The sequence below is a fragment of the Myotis nattereri genome (assembly GCF_964212035.1).
Source record: "Myotis nattereri genome assembly, chromosome: 12".
NCBI classification, from domain to species: Eukaryota; Metazoa; Chordata; class Mammalia; order Chiroptera; family Vespertilionidae; genus Myotis; species Myotis nattereri.
The window spans coordinates 38,653,414-38,669,238 of record NC_138087.1 but is presented as its reverse complement, the minus strand read 5'-3'; the positions used below and the strand labels follow the sequence as shown (position 1 = coordinate 38,669,238).

Below are 15,825 nucleotides of genomic sequence, written 5' to 3'. Positions count from 1 at the left end.
AGGGTGAAAAAGAGAGAGTCTGCTTAGCGACAGGAGAGCTGCAGGAGAAATTTGGTCTCTCTGGCAGGAGTATTTCATGATGGACATTTGGGTCTTCTTTCCCTCCACCCAGTCACCTGAAGCCCAATACAGTGAAATCTTTCTGGTTGCAAAATCCTTTAAGAAATTAACTTCTTTTTGAAACAAAAAGAAGTTACTTTCTGTTCTAAAGAAAGAAAATAGGAGCCCTTAGAAGGCACTTGCCTAGAGAGAGAATTTTTTTTTTAATTGTAAATGTCCAGGACATGAATGCTTATTTGATACATTATATACTTTTTCTTTGGGCCCTTGTTTTGAAAGTTCTAATGCTTTTTTTAAAAAAAAAAATGGCTTCACTCCCCAAACTGCCCCCCTTACTCCCCATCCCCCCACAAATAAATGTTAGCCATTACCTTCCACATTGATTTCAAACAGTCCTCCAACTTATTCTGGAGAAAAATCAACATCTTTAGGAAGATAAAAAAATATATAGACTATATTTAGATTTCCTCCAATTCTTTTATTCTATAGGTTTTATACATATTAAATCCCATAGTTCAAAAGACAGAACTTTTTCAACTTCAAATATTCTTAAGTTTTAAAAGCCATTTTTAAAATGGGTTGTTTCTGTAGTCTATAATGAATAAAAATTGTAAAACTAAATTGTTTGTTCAGAGGAAAGAACTAGTTTTTTAAAAGAAGTTCCATAAAATAGACGATGTTGTATAATGATTTAGCACTTTATTTAGTCAACACAGCTAGGTTTACTTTTAACACCTCTCCATGGAAGTTGGCACATCCGACACACAGATCAGAAATAAATGCTCTGAAATTAAAATTCTACTTATCTTACACTTGGGTTTCAGAAAGACATAAAGGACATGAGCACATTGTACTGGACTTGGGAATAACACTTGCAGTTCCTAGGGGGTGAAGAAGGGGAAACATGGGGTGCATTGGACATTGTATCTTTGTTTTTCTTTTCATATCAGAACAAAATACCCCACTCACATTCATAGTTCCTCTGGAAATGTGCAAACCAGAAAAGTCCTGGAGGCCACCAGGGGAGGCTGGGAAAGAAAAGGCGAAAATCGATGCCTTAGGAAGTTTGCGTTCAGGTTGTCTAAGGGAACAGTAGCCAACCTTTCCTTTGTAAATATTTCACAGCGAACGGAAACTGTTGGGAACGGAAATTGGTGGCTCCTTTGCCGCGGGATGCTAATGCATACACCTGGTCCTGGCTGTGCAAGATGGAGAGCGCGAGGACAGGCAGCGGGGAGAGCGAGACCTGGGTCTCTCTGCCCTCTAGTTTGGCTCCAGGCTCGCCCCTCGGAGTTGGCGCCAGGGCAGGAGGAGGCGGGTGCTACTCAAAATGCGGGCGAGGTCCCCTCTCCGCAGGACATGTGCCTGGAGCCCTCCGCTCCCGGCGGACGTCCCAGCAGCGCCACGGTGGCGGACAGGTGCCGGCCTAGCCTAGCAGCGCGCCTTTGCTGGCATCGTCCTGGCGCTGCTGCTGCTGCTGCTGCTGCTGCTGCTGCTGCTGCTGCTGCTGCTGCTGCTGCTGCTTCGGCTGCAACATCCTCCGGGCAGTGGATGCGGCGGCGGCGGACACGGGGAGCCAGGGGGCGGCAGCGTGGGTGTGCAACAGGCAGGGCGGGCGCTGCAGCAGGTGACAGTAGCCCCACGGGGTCCGGGACAGATTCTGCGCGGTCGCTGTACCCCTTCCTCGGCCCCCTTGCATGATACTCTCGATGCAGAAGGAGGGACATCCGCCTACCTGTCTCCATGCCAGCCCCTTGCCCCCCTCCCAAGGCTGGAAGCCCAGTGGGGGCTGCAGTGCTGGAAGGGCGGCGCCGGGGGTCACCAGGTCCCCGCCTTGCACTTTCCTTGGCGCCTCAGAGTAGACAGGGGCGGACAGCAGCAGGTAGCGAAGGGGATGGGGGTGCAGCAGAGCGCACGGGCGGCTCCGGGGGGCGGCGGCAGGGCAGGCCCCGGGGACGGGCTGCGGTGGGGCCGGGGACCCAGGCAGCAGGCCGGGGTAGGGACCGTGCAGGGTGGCGGGCACTACGGGGAGGGGGAAGGGGTGATGCAGGTGGGCTCCCGGGGGCTGGTGGTGGCGCTTGAAGCGCTTCCTGCGCCGAAGGAAGCTGCCGTTGTCGAACATGTCCTGGGAGGCGGGGTCCAGGCTCCAGTAGTTGCCCTTGCCCGGGTGGCCGGGCTCCCGGGGGATCTTGACGAAGCAGTCGTTGAGCGAGAGGTTGTGGCGGATGCTGTTCTGCCAGGCAGGGAACTTGCGGCGGTAGTAGGGGAAGCGGCCGCTGATGAAGGCGCAGATGCCGCTCAGCGTGAGGCGCTTGTGTGGGCTCTGCAGGATGGCCATGGTGATGAGCGCGATGTAGGAGTAGGGGGGCTTCGCGGGCTGAGAAGCGTCTCCGTAGGCCGCCGCAGACCCGGTCGAGGCCCCGAACTTGGTGCCAAACTCCGGGGAGTCGCTTGGGCAACTGCTGCTCTCGGTGCACTCTCCCGGCTTCGCGCCCGCGCCCTGCCGCGCCCCCGGGGGCTCTGGCAGGTGCAGCGGCTCTAGGAACTGTGGGCTCACTTTGATCTCCACGTGGTCCTCTTCCTCCTCGTCGTCGTCTTCATCTTCTTCCTCTCCCAGAATATCGATTTCGCCGTCTTCCCCTTCGGAGCCCCGGAGGCTGCGCGGCGGCGTGGGGCGAAGGCGCTCAGCTCCCGGCAGGTTCATGGAGGAGCAGGTCCCGCAGCCCCCGGGACGGCGGCCAGTTCACCTGTCTTGCAGTGGGCTGGGCCGGGTGCCAGGGTTAAGGGTGTTCTAAGAAAGTAGGGACGCTTTAGGTGTTCTTGACTTCTGGTTTCTCCTCCTATACAATACGCGAGTCCAGCAAAGGTGCGCTTTGCCTTTTATTAAAGCTTCTTCGAGTCCCTATGTTGTGAAGTCTGCCCTTTCTACCACTTCTTGTCCTACCTCAGCATTCCCACTTCCTCGCCGCCGCACAGTCCAATGAGGAGGGTCCTCTGCGCATTAGCCGACCAGGAAGAGTCTCCAGCCTCCTCCTCCCTCCACCCACCCTCCACCGAGGAGGAGGATGCGCTCCTCGGGTTAGCCAGCCAGTCGTACTGGGAGTTGCCTAGGCTGTTAATGCGCGATTTTCTCCATCTCCACCTCCCCCCCACCTCCCCCCTTCATGCACTTTAAAACTGCGCAAATAGCCCTTGCGGGGGGGGGGGGCGGGGGGGAGGCTCAGTTAGTTGGGGTAGTCCCGCCTGTACTCCAAAGGTTGCGGGTTCCATTCTGGGTCAGGGCACAGAACCTAGGTTGTTCAGGGCGCGTTAGGGAGATAACGGATCAATGTTTCTCTCTCATCAAAGTTTCTCACATCAGTGTTTCTCTTTCTCCCTTCCTTTCTTTCTCTCTCAAAAAATAAAAACATATCCTCGGATGAGGATTGTTTATTAATATAAAATAAAACTGCGCAAATAAAAAGGGGTAAGGAAAATATGATACGCAACAGTCTACCACGAATATCCAGGCATCTCTCTCTCCTGGAGGAAAGGAGAAGGGGCATTGAAATGTGTACTTAAAATTGTTTTCATGCTGCATAGCATATTCATCACCCATTTTCACTGGTGGATTCTGTCCTTATTCAGAATGATGAGCTGAAATATTTTGGATATTCTAACTATATCCCTGAGCTCAGTGGGTTGTGAAGAGCTGCTGCGTTTTCCTACTCTCCCCACCTCCAGTTCCCCAAAATGTTCTTCCAGACTCAAATTTTCAGAAAAGGAAGAATATCCTGGCATTAAATTGTGGAAGTTCAGGGTGGAGAGAAAGCGGGAAGGCTAGAGAGAAGTCCCCTTCATCAGTGATTCGCTGACTTCCTTGAACATTTAACCACCCAATCATGCATATACAGACTTGCATAACTAGAATGGGTTTCAAAGAGCAATACGCTCAGACTAGAGTGATCAGTGATATTTTTCTTTTTTAATAGCCACAACCAAGTCAATTGATTTTGCCACATACTAACCAGTACAGACCTATATTGAAATACCCTGTTTTTGCAACCTGGCCCCACAACGCCAAGGGATGCACCCAGGATATGAGGGGCTCCTCTCTCCCTCTCCCTCTTCCTTTCAGAGAAAAAAAACAACCCACATTAAGCACCTTTATTATAATAAATAACAAAACTTAGTGAGGCAAGGAGAGGCCGCAGTTTCAGTCACAAGGTTGTCATTCCTTACTCACATGGGAGAGGATCAATGTGAGAAAGAAGCTTCGTTAACTCAGCATCTTTGAAGGTAACAAGATTATTGGATGGCCACGTTTATATTAACTCAGAGAGTAAAGTAGCAGTCCAGTAGAATATAATGTAGTGTGTTATATAAGTAGGGACTTTATGGTATATATTCATAATTATGGTATATGTATACATGCCACAGTATATTTTCATAATTTAAAACTCACCTACTTATAAACAGAATTTGGGGTGGCATCTAATTAAAATGCAGCATAAAAGAATATTGTACCAGGCAATTGATAGTCACATAGTAAATCTTCCATTAATGTTTGTAAAATAATGACTTTTCAGTCAGAAGCCAGCTGAAAGGTCAAAATATAATTAAAAAATAGCTGGTGCCTTCAGGATAAAATTTTGAAATCAGATTTCTTACTCCTAAGATATTTATCCTGTAAGGCTTCCCAGTTATTTATAGTTTGAAGTAGGGCAAATAACAGGTTTTAAGCTGAATAGATTAGTGTTTGAATCCCAGATTTACCAATTATCACTTGTGTGATCTACTAAATTAACTCTGGAGGGCAGGACAGGTGTCTTATTCAACCTTAGATTCCCAGAGGCCTCACCCTTTACCCCCTGCAGGTAAAGTTTAGTTCTGCCATCAGCACAGAAATCAGGATTACCTGAGAAAGGGAGTATTGTTAGTTTTCCTAGAGTCAACTTCTATTAGGATGAGGGTCATTTAAAAATGAAAGGAGAAAAGGAGGAACACACTCAGAAAAAAACAAAAAACCCCACATTGAAGGGGAGGGTGAAAGGTGGAAGTGGGTATGTCAAAGGGCACACAGGAGACAACTGAAAAAGCTCACCATGGCCAAAGCTGGGACAATTTGAACAAAATGAGTGGATTATAACCTAAAGTATAAAATAGATATCTATGTACCCATACTGATAAAGGACTGAGTTAATTAACGGAGGGAGAGGCAGAAGAATTCCAAATAACTTAGGTACTCAGCTCTTGAGGATGTGTGACTCCCCACTCCTTCATTGTACAAAGCACATTGTGACTTCCCTCCAGGACGTACAGACTGGACAGGGGTGGAAAGAGTCACTTAACTGTCCAGTGGGGAAACCTCACAAACACTACTTCAGCCAGATGGTCAGGTGACCAATATCAACAAAACACACATGAATTGTGTTGATAGTCTATCCCTTGGTACCTTGATATGTGATGAAAATGGCACTCTGTGATCTTCCTCCCCAGGCCCCAATCTAATCATGAGAAAAACACACTACTTCCAAGAGGAGCATCCTGTGTTCATAACCAGTATCTCTCAAAACTACGGATGTCACCAAAGCAAGTAAAGTCTAAGAAACTGTCACAGCCAAGAAGAGTCTATAAGACATGGCTACTAAATGTAACATGGAATCCCAGATAGGATCCTGGAAAAGAAAAAGAACATTAGGTAAAATGTAAGGATATCTGAAAAACAGTGGGCTTCAGTTAATAATACTGTATCAATATTGGTTCACTAATGTAACAAATGTACCATACCACTGTAAGATGTATGTGTGTTGGAGGGTAATATATGGGAACTCTCTTTTACTATCTGCTCAATTTTTCTGTAAATCTAAAACTGTTATGAAAAATATTCTATTAATTAAAAATTAAGCGTAAGGGAAAAGGACATAATTGCCCAAAAGTGAAAACTTAAAGATCCATCAACTGAGGAGTGGATAAACAAAACGTGATATATAAATAGAATGTCATTTAGCAATTAAAAGGAACAAAATGCTGATGCATGCTACAACATGGTGAATCATGAAAACATTATAGTAAATGAAAGGAGTCCGGAAAGAACATCTATAGAGACAGAAAGTAGATTAGCACTTGCTGGTAGCTAAGAGCAGGGAAAAATGGGGAATAACTGCTAAGGGATACGGGGTTTCTTTTCGGAGGTATACTAATTACAGTATATGAATTATATCTAGAGTTATACAAAATATGTCAATATAAAAACAAAGAGCTGTATCAATGAAAACTAAATTGAATGCTTTGCAAAGATTCCATTATGGCATGGCGCTCTAAAAAAAATAAAGGCACTCTTCTTGTCCAGTACCTTCAATTCTTCAGTGTTGCCTTAAAAATCAAAAGCTTTACATTGTCGCTCCTGCAACATTTAGCTTGCGTCTCGTGCATAATTTTTGGTGATTAATAGGTTTTTTTCCTGAACAAACCTATCAGACTCACAAGACACTAGTTTGAAAAACAACCTTTTCTAAACTAATTTACAGGAAGGATGATGATGATGTCTGATTTCTCTCCATTTCACTCTGAAAATTAAAGGCAATTTGGTCGTTATTTAAAAGGTAAAGTTGATTCCACTATCAAGTTAAAAGGTAAAGTTGATTCACAATATTAAAACTGTGAAAAAAAATCTAGGGTATCTTTCTCATCAAAGTAGGTCAAGTTGCTAGACAGTCAAAGGTAGAATTCATTTCTTTCAGCACTACTACCACAATGTATGGCATTTCTAGAACTATGAAAGTAATTTCAAAGCAATCTAAAATAGTTTTCCTACCTATTCTAGTAATCCAAAGGAAACATTTATTCAATTTGTACAAGCAACCAAGCCCATAAATGTTTAAAAGCCTGTTAACTTTATTTTGTTGATAATTCCCCTCAGACTTCAGGATCTAGAAATTATAGACCTTTTCAATTGCCCGGTCTTCCCTCATGCCCTGTGCTGAACCTTCCTACAGCTATCTTAATCTCAGTACCAATGTTCTTGCCCCTTTCACTGAAAGCTGGGGAAAGCCTAGGAAAGAACCATTTGTTTGAACAAAGTGCACAAAAGCTTTATTTATATTTTTTAAATCAGATCTTGCAGGGAATTCACTTTTACTGAGATTTGGTATCCAGGGTGCTTTCAACTTAATCCCTGGAACAATCCAGAGAGATCTGCATCGATATATCCATTTTATGAATAAGGAGGCAAAGGCTCAGAGAGATTTTGTCATTTATCCTCTATCATTCAGTGAGCTATAGTTTTAGATGAACTATCCCTAAGCCTTAATTATCATCATCAATACCCTGAAAATCTTCTATAGTAAGCAGAATAATGGCCCACACTATTTACTTTAGTTAGCAATTTGTATTATAAAAATAAAATCTTCTCTGGAGGATATTCATGACAAGTTCCAAAGTTCTCTGAAGGTGCTGGTTATACTATTGCTCTGGTCACTGAAAAATACTTCATTTTGGGGAAAATAAGAATGAGGAACAGGACATTTAAAATAATATATAAACAACATAAAAATACAGAATAAAATCTAAATTAAAAGTGACATGTCATCCCATGCAGGTTGGCAAATGTTAAATTGTGTTAGCTAGGTTTGGAGAAATGGGTGCTTTCCTATACTACTGTAAAGAGGTACAGCCACTGGAAGAGCAATTTATATCAGTATCTATTAGAAATTTTAAGTGTGCATATCCTGGAAGCTCATGATTCCACCCTTCCATACCTACTCTAGAGAAACATTATCTCATAAGAACAAAGACGCATGCACAGTGATGTTCACTGCAGCACTATTTGCAATTAAAAAAACAGAAACAACTAGTTCATCCATCACAACCACATCACTGCACTTCCTAGGGCTTCCAGAATAATCCAAATGTGTCACTCAGTCCAAAATCTCCGGCCCCAGCTCATGATCCAATTCCATCTTCAAGCCTGGCTTTGAAACCTTCCACTCTTGTCTTCTTCCTGGTCTTCCAACATGTTGTGCTGGTTGCCACCTCAAGGGCTTCTGCAAACTCCCTCCCTCTGTGTAGAACCTTCTCCCTCCCTTTGCATGAACAACTCTTTTTAAGTCTATTCTCAACTTAAAAGCTACTTCTTCTCAGAGAGCCTTTCCATAACTCAATCTGAAGTTGAATACTGTCAATGCTGACCTGGCATTTAGTAGGAATAGGAAAAAAGTAATGATTATTGAATTATTAAGTTTTCTGCAGTTATATCTGAAGGTTTGTACTTGTCACTTTAAAAATATATATGTATATTTTATTGATTTTCTACAGAGAGGAAGGGAGAGAGATAGAGAGCTAGAAACATCTATGAGAGAGAAACATCGATCAGCTGCCTCCTGCACACCTCCCACTGGGGATGTGCCTGCAACCAAGGTACATGCCCTTGACCGGAATCGAACTTGGGACCCTTCAGGCCGATGCTCCATCCACTGAGTCAAACCAGTTAGGGCTGTACTTGTCACTTTTTAGTGTATCCAGTTAACTGCTATGATATTTTGAATTTAATTTAAAAAAGATCCACTGCTTATGTCTATGGATGCTATGGCATTCAAATGCGTATACTAAAAATTAAAGAAGTTAAAAAAAAAACACCCAAGATGAACTTAATACCAGGAGTAAAATGTACTTAAAGTTAAAAACTCTACAATAAGAATATTCTAAATATATCACAAAGTGAATGGATTAAGTTTCATTACACTGATTATCAAGAAGGCTTAGAACTGACTCAAAATAAGAGATGGTCCCAATTAATTTATCTTATTCAGATTTCTTCCACCTATAAGTCTCCAGCCACAATAAACTTTTTATTTCATTTAATAAAAATGACATTATTTCCTTTCAAAATTTATCCTATATAATAAAAGGCTAATATGCAAATTGACCGAACAGCAGAACGACCAGTCACTATGATGCACACTAACCACCAGGGGGCAGATGCTCAACGCAGGAGCTGCCCCCTGGTGGTCAGTGCACTCCCACAGCCAAACTCCCCACCGCCGGCCAACCTCCCGCAGTCCCTCCCCCTGGCTGGCTGGCCCTGACTGCCCCAATAGCTTGCCAGGCTGAGGGACCCCATCCATGCACAAATTCGGGCACTGGGCCTCTAGTTATAAATAACTCCCATAGATGAGAAGCTCGGCATAAGTAAACTCCCAAGCCATTTCTAAAGATATTTTGTGAAACATCTGTTTATTAAAAAAAAAAAAAAAACAACACTTCAGAGGATATTATATTTTATTGTATAAATGTCAAATGTTTTACAGTTCTGCTTTACAATATCTTATGTATCCTATAAAATAAATATAATTTTAACATACACTGGAATTCATAACAGAATACAAAGAACAGATGTTTGAAATATAACCAGTAGGAAACTTATTCCTAATATTATCATCCAATCCTTTGGCTAAGAAATGCTTCCAATATTACAGATAAACTTTATCTTCTTTAAAATATGTTGTCCACTGTTTTTCTGTTTCTGTCACAGTAGCTATAAATAGTTGTTTAAGGATATCCTTATCTAAATTTCTGCCTGCAAAAAGAACAAAATATGGTGTGATTATGCTATGCTTACTAAAATGACACAGTTTAGCTATCAATTTCTGACCATTAAATGCTGATGATCTTCAGAAAATTAAAAATAGTAATTGAGTGATTCCTTCCTTAACTTTCTAGTTAATACTTCAGTACCCAACTAACACTTGGATTAATCACTTTTCTAAAGTTCTTTGAAGAGTAAAAGGTCTAGCAGTTCTTATGAATGTTATAACATGATTAAGACAAACATATTAACCACAAGTTTATTTAGGTTTACAAAAGGGCTTCTGATTGGTTAATACTGCTTAAGTAGCGCATTATAATCTTTTCAAATATATTTTCCACTTTGCTTTAGAGATTTAACAGCTTGTAACTTACCAATAAGAACCAGTCGATTTGTTCTCTCAGTGTCATCTCTCCAGCACACTGGAGTCTCCTCCAGATCATATAGCTCATAGACACCTTGGACAATCACTTGCTGTGGTTTGTCTTTGATCGACACCAGCCCCTGCTCAGAGGAGAATGATCAGTCAACCTCAATATGAATTGAGCCAGATAACTGCGCAGAACTCCTGGGAGTAGAGAGCATAGTGTAACATTTCAAAGCACACAGGTTGTTTTAGCTGCAACACTAAATAAAGTTGTTTGAATAAATCATGCTTTATGCAGTGATTTTCAAAGAGTTTCAGCAATGGAAATAAGAAAAAATGAAAATAGATAAAGGTTATGTGTATAAAACCAGTACTTCCATTTAAATCCAAATATGCTTTTATATAACAGTCAAGAAAGGGACTCTGTCCAAAACTGTAAAATGTCTACTGCACCTTTAGTCGTATGACCTCCATGCAGTCATCATCCTTGTTCCTCACATTCTTTTCCCACAGAAGATTCTGTATCAAGTAACATTATGTCAGTAAGACCAACCACTGCTAATAGCAACAACTATGTAACAATACAGTTGACAAAACATTAATCAGTTAACTATTGCATTCACCTGAATAAATTCATTTAGACTTTCTTCCTTTGCATTTCCTGGTACTTCAAATGTGACTGTAATAATACTCTGTAAATCAAGAAAGAGAATCAATAATGATTTTTTTAATAGTAAAAAGTGGTTTTTTAAAAAAAATCCTAAGTTTTAAGAATGAAAAGTAAGGAACATATTCATAGAAAGTTATACTACGTGTAACTTTCCCACTATTACTTGATTTTTGGTATCAGCAACTCCATTTTCTAAATTCTGAACAGTTGATCAATGGTTTAGCATTTACACAGAGAAACTGCCATAAAAGGATACTCATCATTTAATTCATCCTTTCCAGGATTCTCAGTGCTAAGAGGAAAGATAATACACATATATAGTTTATCAACATAAGTATACTGAGCCAGGTATTTTTGCCTGGGTCACTTCATTTTATCTTTCATTTACATGTGACAATAATCCTGTGGAATAAAGAGAGTTATTTCCATTTTACAAGCTGGGGGAAATGAGGCTTAGTAAAAAACAAACTACCCAGAACAATGTGCATATACTTAACGACACTGCACTATACACTTAAACATTTCTTAAGGGGGTAGATCTCATGTTATGTGTCTTTTACCACAATTTTTAAAAAAAGTGTTTATTTTTAAATCTTAAACACTGTTTTTAAACTGTTTTTATAAGTTATGATAATAATAGTATATATTTAAACAAAATGACAGCCTTCTTTCCTCCTCAAAGCAATCACTAAAAATCTATATCAAAATGTACAGAAAATCTTATTAAAATACACAGCAAAAGGGTGCCAAGTGAAACATAATTTGTCAATTTTAAAAGACAGTAGTAATTTAATCTTCAAAAATGCTAACAATGTATTTTATTCAAGTTAGAGAACTTGGCATTTAATACTGGGAATGTCTTAATGTAGCACTCAATATTGCTCTATTCTATTGCTTTATTCTTAGCCTAAAAATTTTATATCAGAAATGATTTTTGCTTTTTGCAGGTTAGAGATATGACAATTGTCTAAGAGGTACAATTAACTCCAGCATGAGAGAAAACGGTTTTAAAAATTAAGACAATGCATCATGGGACTTAAGGAGGGAAATAAACATTTTAGAACAAGATGTTTTTCTGTATCAATAAACTCTACTCACATTAGACTCTAAAGATGAAACCCATAAATTCCCAGGGCAAAAATGAGGGTCACAACTCATAATTCATAATTGGCTCTACTGACTAAGTATGCATAGATTGTCCCTTGGGTTTTCTCATCTACTTTCCACCCTCCAACCCCAAGTCCTCCTTATAGGGAGTAAATGAGAAATCCATGAAATATAGAGAATTGCATTAAACATCATTCAAGGATAAAACTTTAATAACACACAATATGTCCTAGGTATTACCCATTTCAGACTTTCCCCCTAGTTTATTATTGTTTTCAATCTAAAAATAACTCTTCTTTCCCAAACAGAAAGGGTCAGAAAACTGAATCAATAATTCAGAAAACGAAAGCAAAATAAGGTACTGTACTTAAAATAAAATCCAGGAATAATCTAAATTCTAGGAGTTTCCTCAGTTTTTTTCTTTAACCTACCAGGTTATTTCCCTCGGTTTTCCATTCTTTTGCAAACAATACCTAATGTGCAACCACTTCTATGTCTTATTCACCTAGAAAACTAAGCCCACTAACTTGCTTAACCCTACTAGACCGCTGTACCGATTTTTCGGTAATTTCCACACAAAGGTGGAATATTGGCGCTAGATGAAAGGCAGATGAAAGGTAGGCCTATTTTCTACAGTGTCTCCAAGTTCCATCTTATTCTAACTGCTTGTTTGCATGTAATTAACATTTTTCTGTATCATGTTGGTTTTTTCTCTTTAATGCTCAGGAGCCCAGGTATAGGGGACAGTTAGGTTCAGGGCCTCAGGTCTGGTAGGATTAAACCCAAAATCGGCATCTCCACACTCCAGTCCTCTGCTCCTCTTTGCCTGTGTAATCTCTACTGCGATATCCTGCCACCAAGTAAAGAGGTGAATATTCAGTTTGCCTTCCCGAGTTTTTTATTTCTAGGTTCCTCTAGGTAATCTAGGCTTGTTTCCATCACTTCTCTCTTCTTATTGCTTCATCACTAGTTAGTCAAGTTATCCAGACAAGTCTACCTGAGAAATAGTGCTCGATCTATCCCATTTCTATTCGCAATGTAAGAAGGCCTTCATCAAGGGCATGTGAAGTTCTGCGGTATCTTCCTGGTTGGTTCCTGACTCCACATGCCAATCCGGCTGACCTAATACTGTCTGACAGCACAGCATGAGTTCTCTCTCTCTCTCTCTTTCTTTTAAAATATATTTTTATTGATTTCAGAGAGGAAGGAGAGAGAGAGAGAGAGAGAGAGAGAGAGAGAGAGAGAGAGAGAGAGAGAGAGAGATATCAATGATAAGAGAGAATCACTGATCGGCTGCCTTCTGCACACCCCCTATTGGGGATCAAGCCCACAACCCTGGCATGTGCCCTGACTGGGAACTGAACAGTGACCTCCTGGGTTCATAGGTAGACGCTCAACCACCAAGCCACGTAGGCCAGGCCATGAGTTTTCTTTGCCTAGCAAATCAAAGCCAATCCTAGGATCCCAATACTAAGCATTCATGAAGACTTCTGCACTGGAGTTCTGCTCTCCTAGAACATTCTCACTTTCCCACTTTTACACTTTCCCTAACTCTTCTGGTAAAAAATAAATCTACCATTTTGGGGTTACTTTTTGGTGTAAAGTCAGAAAAGCAGTTAGTTCTTTGGGAGGAGAGTTGCTGACTGAACATTTTCTATTTCTTGATCTGAGTGGGAATTGTAGGGATGTGTGTTCATGTACACATATGAGCAGATATATAGGTAAAAGTACATGTGAAGATACTGTATACTAAAAATTTGTATACTTTATTTACTTTACAGATGAAACGTAGTCTTTTACAAACTACTAAACCAAATGAGACAGTTGGAGCTCTCGATTCCATAGCCTTTGTCTGCAATATTATATTCTGTTCTATGTTCAGACATCTAAAGCAGAAAAGTCTCCTGGAGAGCTTTACACAAAGAATAGGCACATCCTAGTTACTGATGAAATGACACAACATCTGGGATTTGCTTTAATACACTCCAGCAAGGGTGGTGGATACATGTAGGTTCATTATGCTTGTTTAGTTTTATGTATGCTTGAACTTTTCTATTTAAAGAAAAAAGTTTAAATAATACTGCAGCAAAAGAAATGCTGGGAAGATAGATGAAATAAAATCAGCAAAATGTTGATGGCCATTTCAACGGGGTCATATATAGGAAGGGTTCATTTTACTACTCTTTCTACTTTTATATATCTTTGACATTTTCCAAGATAAAATGTTAAAAATATACATATACATTAATATGTACATTCTCAAGACCCATTCCTGGAGATATGAGAGGTGGCAACAACTGAGCATCCAAGTTATTTTTAAAAGCTCCACAATTGATTCTGATGTACACCCCCGTTTGAGAATCACAGCTTTGCATTCTTTTAATATTCACTAAGCACCCACCATAAATTTCTAGCAATGAGAAATTTACATTTAAGGAATTTAGAGACTACTGCAAGGGAAAAGCATTTCAACCCAAACTACAAAGCATGAGAAATGGCATGATATACTCAAGACACTATGGATGCAGACGCTGGCCATTTTAAAGGTTCTTGAAAGTGAATACTACATCTTTTAAACCTTATGACTCCTACTATGATGTCCTTTACCCAGAAAGTCATTAAAAATGTGATTCAAGTCCATTTTATAACTAATACTGAGATTATAAACAGTTTTCCAAAAAATCCGACCTGGCTTTTATATTTTTCCAATTCACTCATTTTAAAGATAAGATAAATATTCTATTAAGTTTCTGAGAAAAGTGTTACAAACATGGTAGTATAGCTTCCCATAAATATGAGCCAAAATGGAGACAAAAGAACAAGTGGCTGCTGTTACTTTGGCCCTATTACAATTAGTAAGGACTCAAAAAATGAGTAAGAGCTTCAAGACAGAGAAGGAAGACTAGATGCAATGCTCACCCACACCTCCCTTCCTTTCACTGTGCTTACATGAAACAAAGAAGTTACCCTAAAGCTCTACTATCTACGACTTGCTTAAAAGAGAGATGAGTACAGTGAATATGTTCTATGCTTTTTTTTTGTTCCTAGATTTTTTTTGTTTGTTTGTTCCTAGCATTTTCAGTATTTACCTCAGGAATTAGAGTTTTAGAGAATGAAAAACATCTTAACAAGTTTAAATTTATAGTGCTCAATTGAAACTCAAAGCCAATTTTTATTTAAATAAGCCATACATGCTTACACCAAACTTCCTTAATCAGTTCAATATAGTTAAAAATAGGCTGCATAGAGAACCACTATGCTGCTTTTAAGTTACTCCCTCAGAAGAACTGATAAAATATGCTGAGTGACCTATAGGATGGAGAAATTAGAAAGCATGATTTTCTAAATATTCTAAGCCACTCCAGTTTAATGAATTCCTATTATGCTTTAAGAAGAAAGATTGGATGGCCTCAAAAGCATTTACATTCTGAAAACTATCAACACAATTAAAAAAATACATTTTTAGAAAGAGTTCTAATAAAATAGTCCTAAACAGAACCTATTTAGTTAAAGAGATACTGTAAAAATATTTTCAAGATTTTTTTTTTTACCTGATCAAGGTGAGGTTGTATTGTTGGCAAATGTTGAAGTTTTTTCTGCAAACTAAGAACAACTAATTATAAATTCAGAGATCAATATATTTTTTATTTAACCTTGTACATTTCTTAACGATACAAAGCTACATAAGGAAGAGATATTCATAGTTTAATCTATTATATAGTTTACATGTTGCTCACATATTCTAATAGAGAAAAGCTGGCAGATTATTTTAAAACTTTTCTTAAAAATGTACAAACATTCACATACATAAACACAATATAAAGAAAAACTAATCTTTAGCAACACTATTTTGTGTGGTTAAATATGTCAGTAGATTTCCTTTTAATTTCAAAAGTTCTAATTAGCCCGAAACCCAGATACAAAAATCTAAATAAGCCTAGAAAAATATAAATAAGCATTTTTACTACTGCTCAAAACTTCATCAAGTTTTGCTTCCTAATTTGAAATTTCTGGTACCTAAAGAAAGTTAGAAGAATAAATTTTCTTTTATAAACA

General features: G+C 39.7%; 2 protein-coding genes across 2 annotated transcripts in view; both read right to left on the bottom strand.

Moving 5' to 3' along the window:
- Positions 1-1,486: 1,486 nt before the first annotated feature.
- On the bottom strand, positions 1,487-2,764 carry LOC308527512 (forkhead box protein D4-like 1; the record flags this gene model as incomplete). The annotated part of the gene is made up of 1 exon (XM_081102839.1): positions 1,487-2,764. One exon carries the CDS (start codon positions 2,762-2,764, stop codon positions 1,487-1,489), a length of 1,278 nt encoding a protein of 425 aa, XP_080958965.1.
- Positions 2,765-9,260: 6,496 nt separating this feature from the next.
- The window catches only part of LOC308528164 (zinc-regulated GTPase metalloprotein activator 1C), a 45,533-nt gene continuing 38,968 nt past the window's right edge, over positions 9,261-15,825 (bottom strand). The window contains exons 11-15 of the mRNA XM_081103704.1: positions 15,321-15,372; positions 10,616-10,684; positions 10,446-10,511; positions 10,000-10,129; positions 9,261-9,616 (exon numbers count right to left, since the gene is read on the bottom strand). Of these exons, the coding sequence (XP_080959830.1) occupies positions 9,510-9,616; positions 10,000-10,129; positions 10,446-10,511; positions 10,616-10,684; positions 15,321-15,372 (424 nt within the window). The 3' untranslated portion in view covers positions 9,261-9,509. The remainder of the gene's footprint in view (positions 9,617-9,999; positions 10,130-10,445; positions 10,512-10,615; positions 10,685-15,320; positions 15,373-15,825) is intronic.